The sequence below is a fragment of the Solanum stenotomum genome, chromosome 7 (genome assembly GCF_019186545.1).
Source record: "Solanum stenotomum isolate F172 chromosome 7, ASM1918654v1, whole genome shotgun sequence".
In the NCBI taxonomy this organism is placed as follows: Eukaryota; Viridiplantae; Streptophyta; class Magnoliopsida; order Solanales; family Solanaceae; genus Solanum; species Solanum stenotomum.
This window is the reverse complement of record NC_064288.1, coordinates 2,060,727-2,077,356: the sequence shown is the minus strand read 5'-3', so window position 1 is coordinate 2,077,356 and position 16,630 is coordinate 2,060,727. Positions and strand designations below refer to the sequence as shown.

At 32.4% G+C, this 16,630-nt stretch overlaps 2 protein-coding genes across 3 annotated transcripts in view; one reads left to right on the top strand and one right to left on the bottom strand.

Moving 5' to 3' along the window:
* The window catches only part of LOC125871081 (60S ribosomal protein L18-2), a 271,584-nt gene that overhangs the window by 207,293 nt on the left and 47,661 nt on the right, over positions 1–16,630 (bottom strand). The window lies entirely within an intron of this gene.
* On the top strand, positions 15,049–16,558 carry LOC125871058 (protein VAPYRIN-LIKE-like). 2 transcript variants are annotated; one of them, XM_049551646.1, is made up of 2 exons: positions 15,049–15,865; positions 15,935–16,558. In XM_049551646.1, the coding sequence occupies exons 1-2, from the start codon at positions 15,100–15,102 to the stop codon at positions 16,480–16,482; spliced, it is 1,314 nt and encodes a 437-aa protein (XP_049407603.1). In that variant the 5' UTR covers positions 15,049–15,099; the 3' UTR covers positions 16,483–16,558. The 2 variants fall into 2 exon arrangements, with proteins under 2 accessions (XP_049407603.1, XP_049407602.1); XM_049551645.1 differs by having other exon boundaries at positions 15,049–16,558.

Below are 16,630 nucleotides of genomic sequence, written 5' to 3'. Positions count from 1 at the left end.
CGTGGGGTGGGGGGGTGGGGGAGGGGGGAGATAGATTGTTGGCATAGGAGTTTGGGGGACAGTTATTAATGTACCTTTAATTAAGGAACATGAATTTTAAGATAATTATTCAATACTGTATTTAAAAGATTTGTGTATCTGATTTAAATTTATAAAATATATGGTATAATTATTTAAAATAATATTATGGGTAATATTTTTAAACTATAGGTAAAATATGTATATATGGTAGTTAAGTATGTCTAATTATGTAGTTTTCCTATAGTGGAGTTCCCCCATTCCCCTTTATATTATATTATGACTCAATGTTATTAATTTTAATTACCCGCTATTACTTTTTTTAAATGATATTTAAGGCTCCAATTGACTCTCAAATTTGGTTATATTTTGAAGAAAGTGAGACTGTAATGAACTCATCTTTTATTGACATGGATAATTAGAATTACATGTACAATTATAAGAGTTCTATCATTCTAATTAGGCAAAAGGGTTCGATGGACTCTTGTACTTGTATGAGTCTGTATTATGAACTCCTCTACTTAACTCTTTGTCAATTGAACCTTTAAACTCAAATAAAATAAAAATTTTAAACCCCTTTGACTATTGATTGAGTTTACGTGACATTTTTTTTTGCTGACCCACATAGAGTGCGTGGTATTACACTTATGAAGCGAGTGAAGCAAATAATTTTCTTTTAAAAAAATTAAATAATAAAAGGAAAAAAAAAGTTCCCTTCCGTTGTATCTCTCCTAATTTGTTTATTGAACCTCCATCGACACTGGGTGTTTTAGTGAGTTTTAGCACGTAAATGAAAGTTTCAATGGTGAAAGAAAATTCGTCATCAACGATTATCATTTTTGGTAGTGATTTTGCTCCGATAACTATGGGTCTTCCATGGTGGATTGGTGGTTATGAAGTGGTTTGAGTGATGAACGAGGAAGAGAAATTGAGAGGAGAGCAAATATAATTTTTTCTGCGTTGAACTTTGTGTTTTACTATGTGTGCCCTTCTTCTTCTTCTTCGAGGAAGCCCCAAAAATTTGGGACAAGATCTCAGATCCAAAAATTGTAGCCAGTTCTAATTAGTTAGTTACTACCAATTATCAAGATGTAATATCATATAGGTAGACTTGTGAAAAAAGATAAAGATAATTTTTTATGGGAAAATTGTATATAATAGCAAACTATTAATTCAAATTAAATTTTATACCCAAAGTTTGATTTAATTGTATCCTATAGCAAACTGTTGCTATTTCGTCTCTCTCTTGGTGAATCTCGCTCGTCACTCTCGTTCTCTCCCTCGCCTCTCTCATTTTTATACAAACGCAAATGTATAAAATGTGTTTGTGTTTGTATAAAGCGAGAGAAAACTGTGTATATACATATATTTTTGTTTCCCTCTCTCCCCTCTCCCAGATCTCGCTCGCCACTCTCTCAAATTTCGCTCTCTCACTCACCTCTCTCAATATATACAAAAACGTAAATGTATAAAATGTGTTTGTGTTTGTATAAAGCGAGAGAAAATTGTATATATATTTTATTTTTATTGTTCCCCTCTCTCCCCTCTCCCAGATCTCGCTTGCCACTCTCCCAGATCTCGCTTGCCATTCTCCCAGATCTCGCTCGCTCACTTGCCTCTCTCACTTTATACAAACACAAATTTATACATTGCTTTTGTGTTTGTATAAAGCGAGAGAAAATTGTATATACAAATACAAATGCATATATTTTCGTCCTATACACTTATGATTATACAAATACATACGATCTTCCCCTGCCCAGTTTTCTTTTGTCTTTCTTGCTTTATGCAAACACAGATTATACAATTGATCTTTTGTATCTGTATACCAAAACAGATTATACGACTGCTTTCTTTTGTATATGTATAACGAAATTATACAATTGCTTTCTTTTGTATATGTATAACGAAATTATACAATTGCTTTCTTTTGTATATGTATAGCAAAATATACATATTTATGTTTGCTATGGAGCACAATTATGCAAATTATAACTATAACATACAAATATAATTTTTATGTTTGCTATATGTAAAAGTTGGTCTTTTTTTAATAACATAGATTTCTCTAGAATGTCCTAGTATAGAAACTTAGAAATTATCTTGAAGAAATATGTAAATATTCTAGAGTAGTTGTCTTAAGGAAATATCTAAATATTTTAGAGTAGTTGCTAGAAGATAAGTTCAGTAGAACTTTCTCATAGATGTATTCAAGGTAAAATCAAAGCACTTAAAGAGTCTTCTTCCATTTCAAAGTTCTTCTTTCCAAGTTCTCTTTTTAACTTTCTAGCTTCCTCTTCTTCTTTAGTTGAATCTTTCGATCTTAGTTAACAATCTTGGGCTAGCAGAAGGTTCTCGAATTATACTTTTCTTCTGCTATTTTTCTACATGGTATCAGAGTCATAACCACACACTGAATTCTGGTTTTTACTTTAAGATTGGGTTAGTGAAGAATTCAACTTGTTTCTCTATATGGATTTCAATGGTCGTGCTAACGGATTGGGGATGGAATTGTTGACCCAGTCCAATTACAAGGTATAAAAGACATGTATGAAGTCATACACTGTAGGTGACGATTTGTGGGATGTTGTTAATGGGAGTAACACAAGTCCTCCTACCGACGGACCAAAGAATAGTAACACATACAAGTAGTGGAAGCAAGTTAATGCTAAGACTGAATTTGTCCTAAAGAGGTCCATATCCTCTAATTTATTTGATCACATTATAAGGTGCAAATCAGCTCATGAAATATGGAGGACCCTCGATCAACTGTTCAACAAGAATAATGAAGCTCGGCTACAGATATTAGAGAATGAATTAGCTAACACCATTCAAGGTAATCTTTCTATAGCTGAGTATTTTTTGAAGATTAAAAACTTATGTTCTGAGATATATTTATTGAATTCGAAGGAGGCTATCTCTGAAGCACGAATAAGAAGAAATATTATTCGTGGTTTGAAATCAGAATATATTCCCTTTATTACATCGATTCAAGGATGGGCTCAACAACCATCCTTGGAGAAGTTTGAGAATCTATTGTCATCATAGGAGCTACTAGCCAAGCAAATGGCTGGGGTATCAATCAAAAAAAAGGAAGAAAATGCTCTTGTATCAAAAAAGAGTAAATTTAAAGGAAAAACAGTAAGAGATAGGCCACACTCTCGATTCCAAAGTGGTTCAATTCTGTTAGGAAAGGAGGGAGAGTCTACCAATAACTATAAGACTCTCAAATGTTACTGGTGTGGCAAAATCAGACACATAAAAAGGTTTTGTCAAACCAAGGAAAGCAATATGGCTCAAACTGAGAAAGTTATTGAAGAAGAAGAAGACTTGGGAAAGTGTTTCGTAGCCGAGACTCGAGCAATAGATGCAATGGCATCCATTAATGTTGAAAGAGACTGGATCGTGAATTCAGGTTGTGGGCATCATCTTACTGGAGATGAATCTAAATTTTCTGACTTTCACAAATACAATGGTCGTGATGTCATTGTAACAGCAGATAATACAGTTCATCACGTGAAGAAGGAAGGCACGTCGTCATCAATGAGAAGGAGGAAGACTCAATCACTCTCAACGGTGTCTTTTATATTCCAGGGACGAGGAAAAATCTATTTTCCATTGCAAATGCCGTAGATGCAGGAAGTTATCTCCTATTTGGACCACATGATGTGAAGTTCTTTCGAAATATCAAAGAACTCAAAGCATATGTCATTCATACCAGTAAGAGAGTTAATGATTTATATGTTTTATCTGCCTCTAATTCATATATTGAGAAGATGAGTAACAATGATACTGCACATCTATGGCATGCTAGACTTGGACATCTTAACATGGAAAAATTAAAAGTCATGGCAAAATTGAATCTAGTAAAAGGATTGCCTAACTTACGCATTTTTGGTTGAAGAGAAATTTGTGAAGGATGTCAATACGGTAAGGCACATCGTCTTCCGTTTGATAGATCCTTGTCAAGATGCATTGCTCTACTAGAGCTAATTCATAGTGATTTGATAGGGACAACAAGAACTCATTTGTTCTCCAGTTGTTCTTATATGCTAATTTTTATTGATGATTTTACTAGATTCACATGGGTTTATTTTGTGAAGCACAAGTCAGAAGTTCTCAACAAGTTTATGAAATTCAAGGAAACTGTTGAAGGCGAGCTTGGCTCAAGAATAAGGAGGTTGCGAACATATAACGGTGGTGAGTACACTTCTGAAGAGTTTCTCTCTTTCTGTCGTCAATATGTCATTAAAAGAGAACTTACTTGTACTGATATGCCACAACAAAATGGAGTGACAGAAAGAAAGATTCGACACTTAACAGAGACATGTAAAAGCTGGCTTCATGCCAAAATCTACCTAGAGCCCTATGGGCTGAAGGTATGAAATGTGTAGCTTATGTGATTAACAGGATGCCGCTTTCTCCAAACAACATGAAGTATCCCTATGAATTAATGTTTTGAGAGAAGCCTAATATCAAAAACCTAAGAATGTTTGGATCTATATGTTACGTTCATATCCCTGATTCTCAACGGAGCAAGTTGGATCCCAAGGCAAGAAAATGCATCTTTGTTGGATACGATGAATGGAAAAAAGGTTGGAAGTGCATGGATCCAAAAACTCATCGTTTTGTTGTTTCTGGTAATGTCGTATTTTATGAAATCTCCTTGTATTATGGAGTTACATAAAAAAAGAGGGTTTTAAAATACTGAACCCTGGAGTTTCGAACTTTCTCATCACAAGTGCTTCTCCGGATAATATAGTTGTTGAGGAGCTAGGCGAAAGGAGGAGCCCAAAAACTCAACAATGTGAAACCCAACAAGAAGATGATGCATTGGTTTCACAAAGACCAAACAGAACTATTGTTAAGCCAGCTCGCTTCAGAGATGAAAACTTTGTTAGTACATATTTTTGTTTCTTTGCAGGGCCAATTGACGATGAAAAACCTTCATCTATTGAAGAAGCTAAAGGAGTCAAAGAGTGGAAGCATGCCATGGATGATGAAATAGAGGCTCTAATAAAAAATCAAACTTGGAGCCTTGTGCCAAAGCCAAGAGATGTACAACCCGTTTCTTGCAAATGGGTTTACAAAATTAAAAGAAGAGGAGATGGCAGCATAAACAAATATAAAGCTAGATTGGTTGCTCAAGGCTTTTCTCCAAAATATGGCGAAGACTACGAAGAAACCTTCAGTCCAGTGGCTAAGATGATCTCAGTTCGAGTTGTACTAGCAATGGCAGCCTTATATGGTTGGAAACTCTGGCAACTTGACGTGAATAATGCTTTCTTGTATAGAAAACTTGACAAAGATATTTATATGGAGCAACCACCCGGGTATGTTTCTAACTTACATCCTGATTATGTTTGTAAACTTAAAAAAATACTTTATAGACTTAAGCAAGCTCCACGAGCATGGTATGGAAAAGTTGCTCAATATCTATATTTTTGTGGCTATACCACATCATATTCAGATCCTAGCTTGTTTGTTAAGAAACAAGAAGATTTTCATGTGGTTGTTCTTTGTACGTGGATGGCATGATAATAACAGGAAACAATAATGATGAAGTTGCAAGGCTTCAAGAAAGGGTTGCCCTAAGATTTGATATCAAGAAGTTGGGAGAATTACATCATTTTCTTGGCTTAAAGGTAACAAACACAAGTAAATGGGTCTTTGTTACCCAAGAAAGGTATGCCAAGAAGCTTGTGGATAGGTTTGGGGTGAAACAAAGCAAAAAGTGCTCTACACCTTTGGAGACTAGCACGAGGCTAAGGCATGAAGAAGTCTCACTTCTCGTAGATCCTAAGCCTTATCGAGCTCTAGTTGGAAGTCTCATGTATTTGACTATTACAAGGCCATACATTGCCTTTTCTATTGGATATGTCAACAGATTTATGCAGTCACCAAGAAAGCCGCACTTGGAAGCTGTAAAGAGGATCCTGAAGTATATCAACTCAACATCAGATATGGGCCTATTTTTTTGAAAGAAAGAATGACTTGGTATTTATCGGATATACCAACGCAAATTTTGGTGGTGATATGGATAATCGAAGATCAACATCAGGCTATATCTTTCTCTGTGGTGGAACATGTATTTCTTGGTGTAGTAGGAAGCAAGACTCAGTTTCTTTGTCAACTACGGAGGCGGAATATAAAGCAACAACACTTACTGCTCAAGAATGTGTATGGCTCCAAAGACTTGCTGAAAAATTGCATCTATCTATATCAAAGCCAACTACGATCTTTGGAGACAACCAAAGTGCCATCAAGCTCGCAAACAATCCGGTATTTCATGCAAGAACTAAGCACATTGAGGTGGAACATCATTTCATTCGAGAAAAAGTTCTTGATGGAACTTTATATACGTCGGAGGTACGAAGTCAGGAGAATATTGCTGATATCTTCACCAAGTCACTTCCAAAAGCTTCATTTGAGTTTCTCCCCGGCAAGATTGAGATAGTTTCAAAAAATCACTTTAAGGGGGAGTGTGAAAAAAGTTAAAGATGATTTTTGAATAACATAGATTTCTCTAGAATGTCCTAGTATAGAAACTTAGAAATTATCTTGAAGAAATATGTAAATATTCTAGAGTAGTTGTCTTAAGGAAATATCTAGATATTTTAGAGTAGTTGCTAGAAGATAAGTTCACTAGAACTTTCTCATAGATGTATCTAGAAGAGTTGCTAGAACCATCCCTAGACAAGTATAAATAGGAGATGGCCTTGTACATTTGTATTCAAGGAAAAATCAAAGCACTTAAAGAGTCTTCTTCCATTTCAAAGTTCTTCTTTCCAAATTCTCTTTTTAACTTTTTAGCTTCCTCTTCTTTTTTAGTTAAATCTTCTGATCTTAGTTAACGATTTTGGGCTAGCATAAGGTTCTCGAATTATACTTTTCTTCTGCTATTCTCTACAAGACCAATAAATAATGTGAAAATCCTCTCCTTGTGACTTTGAGCTTCATAGTTGAATGAAGAAGAAGAAGCTTAAGGGAATGTATGTAGAGATGGTGAATTGAGGTTAACAGTGGTTCTGGGTTTGGGAAGGTGGGGAAATGGGAGAAAAATAACAATTTTAATATTTTTTAAAATAGAAAACTTATTAGTACTATTTTTTCTTTAATTTTAACTTTTTTTTGGTTAATAATTAAAATAGTTATAATAATAATAATAATGACTTGGCATTAATATATGTGACATGGATATGACATGTCATTAATATTAGGGAGAGTGAGGTACACACATAATTGGAGGGGTTTAAAAGTCTCATTTTAATTGAGTTTAAGGTTCAATTGACTAAAAGTTAACTAAAAGGGTCTAGAATACAAACTCATACAAGTATAAGGATCCATCGGATCATTTCTCCTTTTAATTACTCTAAACTTGTAACAAATCCTTCCCAGGAAAGAAGTAGAAATAAAAAGGAAGAATGGAGGGAGGTTCCAAATTAATCTAAGCAACTAAGAAATAAGAGACAATTTCTTAGCTTAATGTCATGACCCGCCACCTTGCCATTAAAATAAGGCAAGAATATAAAGGGGGAAGAAACTAGAGTCGTGTAGAGGTTTGTGGAACTTTAGAACTCCCTAGATATTTCCTTGGAAGGCTTACATGGGAAGAAAAATAGTCCTTAGTGGAATATTCTAGAGAAATATGGAAATTTCCCAAGAAAGGTTATAGAACTACATAGAAAGTACTTGGAATGTTCTAGAGTTATAAGAAATTCTAGAAGAGGGACTATCTTGTAAATAAGTAGGGACTTGTATAGTAATTTTTATTTGCACTTTAACCCTTAGATTGTCAAGTGCCGCACGAAGCTTTAGTGAGACTCTAAGTCCGTGACATTAAACTCTAATTGATTATTTATCTCTTCTATATGTAGGCATCTTTCTAGAATCCCAAATATAATTTAACATCTTATCACATATGTCCTCCATCTTAGTTATATTCATAAGAGAGACTCACTAGCATCTTCTCGACATGAGTTTGGAAAAAAAATCATTTTTTAAAATTCAATTTATACACTAAACTATGTCAACTTATCATGATTAAATAATCAATTGTGATAAGAATACATACCATTTAACTCACAATAAAATGAGAAATCTCTATAATAGACATATGTCATTCCCTCATTGATTTGATGATCTATTTTTTTTTTTTTAGGTTGGATAAGTATTTTGTGGATGGAATTTACATTTATATGTTCAAGGCATGGGTCAACTAGTTTATTATCTATAATACAAATTTATAAATAGCATTTATTAATCATTTTTCTTACCTATCTTAAAAGATAACCACTGTCATATAGTTTCAATTTTTCATTTTAAACTTGGGACTTTATAATTTAGAAATAGTGTTTACTGAATTGGCTATTTTTAAAATACAGAAGGTTAAAGTGACTATATTTCAATTTGGGAAACTTTCACATATAACCACTCAAAAATAGTTTAATTATGCTTCATAACTATTATTTGCTAATTTTGATTCACTGCTACATGTTATAGGGAGGAGAGTGGCGAGCGAGATTGGGAGAGGGAGGAGAGAGACGAGCGAGAGAGGACAATAATTTGTATAATTTATATCTTGTTTGTATAATTCATGGATACGTTTGTATAATTCACCGATGTTTTTTTGTATAATTGAGCAATACAAAGTCTGGAATTATACAAATATGATAAAACTCGAAATAACGAATTGATACAAATATAAACATATGAACTTTAAACAGTTATACAAATTACATTATATAAATAATATTAGACAAAATCCGAAAACTACACGTTTATACAAACTTTAAAAAGTTATTAAAAAAAAGATTGAATGTATATGGTGATAAAACTGAAAAACCAAAAGAAATTATCATCATATACAAATACAAATCAAACGAAGAATCGTTAGTTGTGAATTATACAAATGCGACTAATTATACAAACTCAAAGTCAGCCCACGTAACTAATGGTTAATATTAGTCTCAAATGATAATTATAGCAAACTATAACTATAATGACTAATTAAATAGTATAAATTTACTTAACCACATAATTTTCCCTATATAAAAACTATTTACTAGGAACTCAATAGGAACTATTTACTAGGAACTCAATAGGAAAGTAAGTTCTAGATCTAGCAATGGAAATGAAATCCGCCTAAGCTCCCCTGAATATTTATAATAATAACATTTTCTTTAAACATAAATAAATGAAATGGCTGAAAACTGATGAACTTTAAATATTAGGCAACTCTATTTCAATCAAAAGTATCGATATATAAAAAAATGTATGAGTAATTGGAATGGTCTGAAAATCCAAGAATAAAGTCATATCATTTTGACTTAAATTTTAATGTATCGTATTACTAAATTCATCATTATATAGTGATAATATATTTTATTTTATGTTACGATTGATTTAGAGTGATCGCATCATTAATTTTTAATGGTCCCTTTTCTTCTCATTTTGATTTAACTTATTATTTAATAATATATTATGAAATTATATAATGACAGAAAATAATAAAAGATCTTCACATATTAATTTATTAAAATAATACATTACGATACGTTACAACTGGTGACACACTATGACAATCATTCAAACAAGCTGTTAGGAATAAATAGCCATTTGATTTTCTCTATTTTAGTATTTTTATTACAGGTTGAAATGTGAGACTCTGTTTGGCTGTTGGCTAAGAAAATTTTTGTCTTGAAAGGAGCATAACTCCATCTTCTAGCTGATACTTCAACATCTCCTTCGAAACTTACAAACCAAAATCAACAAGATTTAATCGTATATAGTGTCATCTGATTTCATTCGTTCTCAATTATCAGAGATGGCTATTTTAGAGCGATTTTTTTGTCCATAAACGGAGCCAGGATTTGATGTTTATGAGTTCTAAATTTTAAAATAGAATAGCATATTAGTTTAATATAACAATCGTTAAATTACAAACAAATATATATAGCCACAAACATATAAGCATATCATTACAATTGCACTCGACAAGTTGTTACGTTTTGAAAACGGTAAATGATGCATCATTTAATTTGGTACACTTTCAAATACTTCATTTATTAATATGAAGATTTAAGTTATCTATTTCAAAGTTCTAAAATATTATTTGGTAAAAAGTAGATAAGTGTTATATTTTAGTATATATTTTGAACATATTTTCTATAATCTCAATATTATTTTAAGTAAAATTAAAATTATTAAATTCACCATTAATATTTTTGGGACCTAAAGGGAAGGTTTTATTTGCTTCACCCTTAAACCACTCTTGCCTTGAAAGTTGAAGTTTCGAGAAGCAAACAATAACTTAATTAATATAATTAATTATTAATATGTGGAACAGTCCTAAAATCAAAGATAAAAAATAAGATCTTTGAATAAATAGTTATATAGTGTAAACACAAATAAAAAAAGAAGAAGGGAGAGCCGAGGAGGAACTAAGAATAGTAAATAGTACTTACTGGGGCAGAGGTCTGCACTCTAACAACCAGCAGTAGCAATGGTGTCGGCAATAAAAATTAGAACCCTAACTTTTTTTGATTAAATTTTGGGTTTAAGGTTTTATTGAATGCTTCAAAAGAAATCAAAAAATGAGATATTGTATTAGAGTATGACACTACATTTTTGTTACTTACAATTATCTATTTTGAAATTACTAGTCAGATGTTATTTTGGATGATACTACTTTTTTTTATTTTTTTAATTTTCAATTATCGATTTTCTGTTTTATTGTTTAAAAAAGAATTTAGAAAAATCTATATAGAAAAAAATGAATTAAAGGAGGGTAAAAGATAGGCACAGAACAAAAATAAAAAAAAATCAAATTGTGTTGGTGGGGCTCGAACTCCCATCCCAAGAAATTAGAGCTGCCCGTGCGCTTACCACTGCGCCATTGACCTTAGTTTGATGTGGGTTTGCACACAATATTTACATATATGTGTACTTGATTTTTTAGTACGTATATAGGGTCTACGTAAAAGTCAATGGGTTCGTCCGAACCCCCATTTAACATTGTAGCTCCGCCCCTGTTTTTGTTAATGGATACTCTTATTATACTCGTAGATTCTGAAAGATGAGAATCAACTATAAATTAGCATAAGAAGTACCTAAACTCATTTTATGATGAGAAANTTGCTTCACCCTTAAACCACTCTTGCCTTGAAAGTTGAAGTTTCGAGAAGCAAACAATAACTTAATTAATATAATTAATTATTAATATGTGGAACAGTCCTAAAATCAAAGATAAAAAATAAGATCTTTGAATAAATAGTTATATAGTGTAAACACAAATAAAAAAAGAAGAAGGGAGAGCCGAGGAGGAACAAAGAAGAGTAAATAGTACTTACCGGGGCAGAGGTCTGCACTCTAACAACCAGCAGTAGCAATGAAGTCGGCAATAAAAATTAGAACCCTAACTTTTTTTGATTAAATTTTGGGTTTAAGGTTTTATTGAATGCTTCAAAAGAAATCAATAATGAGATATTGTATTAGAGTATGACACTACATTTTTGTAACTTACAATTATCTATTTTGAAAAATTAATAGTCAAATGTTATTTTGGAGTATGATACTACTTTTTTTTTATTTTCAATTATCAATTTTCTGTTTTATTGTTTAAAAAAGAATTTAGAAAAATCTATATAGAAAAAAATGAATTAAAGGACGGTAAAAGATAGGCACAGAACAAAAATAAAAAAAAATCAAATTGTGTTGGTCGGGCTCGAACCCCCATCCCAAGAAATTAGAGCTGCCCGTGTGCTTACCACTGCGCCATTGACCTTAGTTTGATGTGGGTTTGCACGCAATATTTACATATATGTGTACTTGATTTTTTAGTACGTATATAGGGTCTACGTAAAAGTCAATGGGTTCGTCCGAACCCCCATTTAATATTGTAGCTCCGCCCCTATTTTTGTCAATGGATACTCTGATTATACTCGTAGATTCTGAAGGATGAGAATCAACTATAAATTAGCATAAGAAGTACCTAAACTCATTTTATGATGAGAAATTTAAAAAAATAGCAAAGATAATAGACATAATAAGGCTATATAGCTATAGCTATCGTAAAAATATTATAAATCATGATAATTGACAACATAAAATATTTCAAAAATGTTGTATGTGGTAGTCTTATTATGCCTTAAATAGCGTCAAAGAAAGTACAGGTTTGTGATAAAAAAACTTATTCCTTTATCCACGCAAACACTCGCTTCAAAAACTCGGTTATTAGCCCCAAAACATACCATTTATATTACGGGCAACATTATCTAGTTTTATGTAAAAAAAGACTTCACAATACACTTAAAATTGAGATATGATAAAGCTTCACGTGAGGAGTTAATAAAAAGAATTGTAGTTCGTCCATTTGTGGATGAACTACCTTTAATATTATTATGGATTTGGGGTTAGCTGACGGATGACGGAGTTAAATATGTTAGTTATAGTTAGCCCATAAACAGATAAATTGTTCGTTTTGATATGTGTTTTTAGAGAAGATCTCTTTTGATATCTAAGATTCAAAAAGTGTCTATTTTGATGTCGAGCACCCTCTATTTGCATATAAAAGAACAAGGATATATATTATCATAACAAAACACTAACGTAGTGCAATATAATAATTCCCACAGGAAGTTTCATGGAAGCCTCTTAACGTACTCGTTTTTCTTTTCATATATAAGCAAAGATGAATTCAATATTTGACTATTATATATAGGCTCACATATAGAATTCTATCATAATTTCCATTTATTAAATTGGAAATTTATTATTTATTTAGTGAACTTTAATACATACAAGACACGAAAGAAAGAGAATTAAACTCAAATGAATTCGTAATTTATGCAATACGTCTTTTATAAATTGTATTTAGGGGTCGATAAAGCTTTAATTGTTACTCCTTTAGTATATTTTTATTCATCTATTATATTTTAAAAAAATCATTTTTATTTGTCCACTTTAGCATATCAAGAGAGACAAATATTTTTTCTTGTTTTATCCTTAACATTAGCTACTCAATTCCTGAGTCATTTCTCAAGTTTATGAAAACTATACACTAATTATTATGGATATTAAGAGGATTGCAAAACATTCATTGTAGATATTGCTTCAATAATCAAATGAATCTTAAAATTGAATTACGCGGAAAGGGTAAAAGGGAAAAGGAGACTAAATCAATGAACAAACAATACTATGGTGGGAATTTGTCAAACAAAATAAGTCATGTGAATATTCCAAACTTGAGTCAATACTAAATTATGTATGTATTTCGGTCATGTCAAGCCTAGAAAATGTACCCAAATAAAAGAAAATGGCTGCATTATTTTAGATGATCACATGACTAAGAGTTCTTTTCTCGAATAATATCTTAAATGATCACTTAATTCTTAATTGAATAACTTAGAGATCTACGTACCTATAATCGTAAATACCATTGGTAACAAACTTTGCAAATTGGAGTAATAAAATACTTGATACTTCACATGAAACCTTTTCATCATATGACTTCCCAATTGCACAGTAAACATTAAGAGGTCGTTTGGTAGAGTGTATTAGCAAAAATAATGTATGCATTAGCCTTGTGTATTACTAATATCTTGTTTGGTATTCTTTTCCAACCTATGTATAACTAATGCTCGCATTAGTTATACACTCTATAGTATATTAAGGTGTGTATTGCTAATACCATGTATTTTAGGTATTAGCAATAATGGTTTTAATGCATTCATTAGCATGATTAAAGACCCAATTGCCTCTCAAAACCTTTTTTACATCTTTTCTACCATAATAGTGGAGGGTATTTTGTAATTTAATTTTTTTTATGTAATGCATACTATTTTTTTATGCATCAAACCAAACAATGTATAAAAATAATCTATGTATAACTAATGCAAGCATAACTAATACACTCTATTTAGCATTATTCTTATACATTATACTAAACGATCCCTAAGTTCATCCAAATTCAATATTTTTACAGAAACACTTAACTTTATTTGTAAAAAATTAATATATTCAATGTTAAAAAATTTAGAGATAGAATTTAAATCATTGATCTTTCAACAAATATGTAACGTTAATAACGTGTATTCTTCGATGTTGAGGGTGGTCTTGGTCAATGAACCATCAAATAATGGAGTTGTTACATCAATCAAAAACTTAAAAAGAAAAATTGCTAATAATCCAATTTGTGATGACGCAGCCCTAAAAAGTTGTCAATATTTTACACCTAAATATTGAAAATTCTATTCTCATTCTTCCTGTCTCTATTTACAAAGTGACTGCGACACCATCCTCCTTTCCACATTAATCACCTAAAATATACTCAAAATTCTATTCTAGCCGTATATTATACATCTTATAACATTATATTGTTTCAATTTAGTCTGTTTCAAAAAAAATTATTTCTTTCCTATTCTATTCTGACAGCTTTTTAATCTTAACTTTTCACACAACATGTTTAAGATCACAAGATTAAAAGTTTTTTTTTACTTTTTTTCAACTCAGTGTCACGTACCAACATGAGTTGTGGCAGTGTCGGAGTTAGTATTTTTAACAAGGGGTTCAAAATATAAAAAGTAAAACACACAAACTAACTAAAGGGGGCTCGATATTCACTATATACATAAAGATAATTTTAACAATGTATAATTAGTAATATTTTCTACCAAAAGGGGGGTCCGGATGAACTCTAACAGTATGATGGCTCTGCCCCTGAGTTGTGGTGCAATAGTGGGAGTGTGGGACTCCTCTATTCTTAACCAAAGGTCTTGGATTCGAGGTTGAGTATGGAGAAAATTCTATTGGGATTACCACCACCAAATAGGCCTTGTAGTACGCGATTCAAATTTAATCGAGCTCCAGTGACACTTATTTAAAAATGTAATTGTATCATTCGGATGAGAACAATGTAACATATAATATTCAAATACTAGTAAAAAAAAATTAGCATTACATCACTATCAATCCTCTTGGCATTCATCTTTTTCTAATCAAATTATCATATCATTCACATTATTAATTAAGCCATTCTTCTAAGTTTGTCAAAATTCTTTCAATCCCAAAAGAAAATAAAGCATGGACAGACTTGTTAAGCCTGATTTGGATGAACTCAAACTCTGTTTCATCAAAGGCCAAAAATGTAGTGCAACTTTCAAATTAACCAATCTTATGCACACCATGTCTGTTGCTGTTGGTCTTTCTACTACCAACCCTTCTCTTTTCTCATTCTCACATCCATTCACTATTATTCCTCCTCTCTCAACAGCTTCCTTCACTCTTTTCTTGACTAATTCTTGTGATCAACCTCCTGTTTATACGCCTTTAGACACCGTTGTGGTTAAGTCGTCTATGCTTCCTACTGGTAAAGCAAGTGAGGATGATCTTCGCCGTCTTTTCTCAAGAAGTGGACGACATATTTTCAAAGATGCCAAGATTCCTATTTCCCTTGTTGGTCCACAAGTTGTTGAGTTTCTTCTTTCATCCAAGAATTTATTGGATGTTAGTTTACTTCTCCAAATAGCCTTGTCTTTATGTCATGGCTGTCAGCTTGATTCATTGCTTAAGTCTGCTGCCAAGAATGGGAATTCCCATTGTATTTCAGCTCTGATTGAGGCTGGTGCTGATGTTAATAGAAGAGACTTGGAGGGGGACTCCGTTATGTCATTGGCTGTGAAATATGGCAATCTTGATTGTGTTCAGGTTCTGATTGAGTTTGGTTATACTATTGATAACTCTGCTGATAGGTTTCTGCATTATGCAGCTGCCACGGACCGCGTGGACTTAATGGAGATTCTATGTTTAGGTTATGCTGATATGGATTTGAATTCAATTGATTCACAAGGTAGAACTCCCCTTCATATAGCAGCGATTCACGGGCATGTTGAAGTGATTCAGTTTCTTGCTTCAGTAGGGAGTGATACAGATATGTTAGATACTCAAGGATGGACTCCCTTGCATTTTGCTGCTCATCAAGGCCATGTTGAAGCTGTTGGTGTGTTACTAAATCATTCCAATTTTGCTAAATATGTTGTAACGAAACAAGGGAAGACTGCGTATGAGCTTGCTATCGATAAGGGTCATTCTAAATTGTATGATGTTTTACAATTAGGAGACACTTTGCATAGGGCTGCAAGAAAAGGGGATGTTGCTGATATCAAGAAATGTATCGCTGAAGGAGCGAATGTGAATGGAAAGGATCAGAATGGATGGACTCCTTTGCATAGAGCAGCATTTAAGGGTAGAGTTGAAGTGGTAAAGGTATTGGTAAACAACAGAGCTAAGCTTGATATTGTTGATTATGTTGGATACACGCCGCTTCATCTTGCTATTGAGGCTGGACAAAAGGATGTGGCGATGTATTTGATTGCTCAAGGTGCTAAGGCTAATTTGAAGAGCTTCAAAGCTAAAGAAATGGTTTCTTGTGATTTTGGACATCTACATACTTGCAACTTTGTATAGTGAAGAGCAAAGTAGACGTAACTCAATTGGGAGTGGCCCTTGTATATTTTTAGCTACTGCGGAAGTTTTTGTAGACGTGTTCTGCATACATCTATAACTTGTATAATCCGAATAAACTTGAAAAGTTCGGAGGCAATTATGTTCTGTT

Bases quoted from the DNA above. Each gene is read 5' to 3' on its own strand.
- LOC125871058 (XM_049551645.1), top strand. From the start codon at position 15,100: ATGGACAGACTTGTTAAGCCTGATTTGGATGAACTCAAACTCTGTTTC.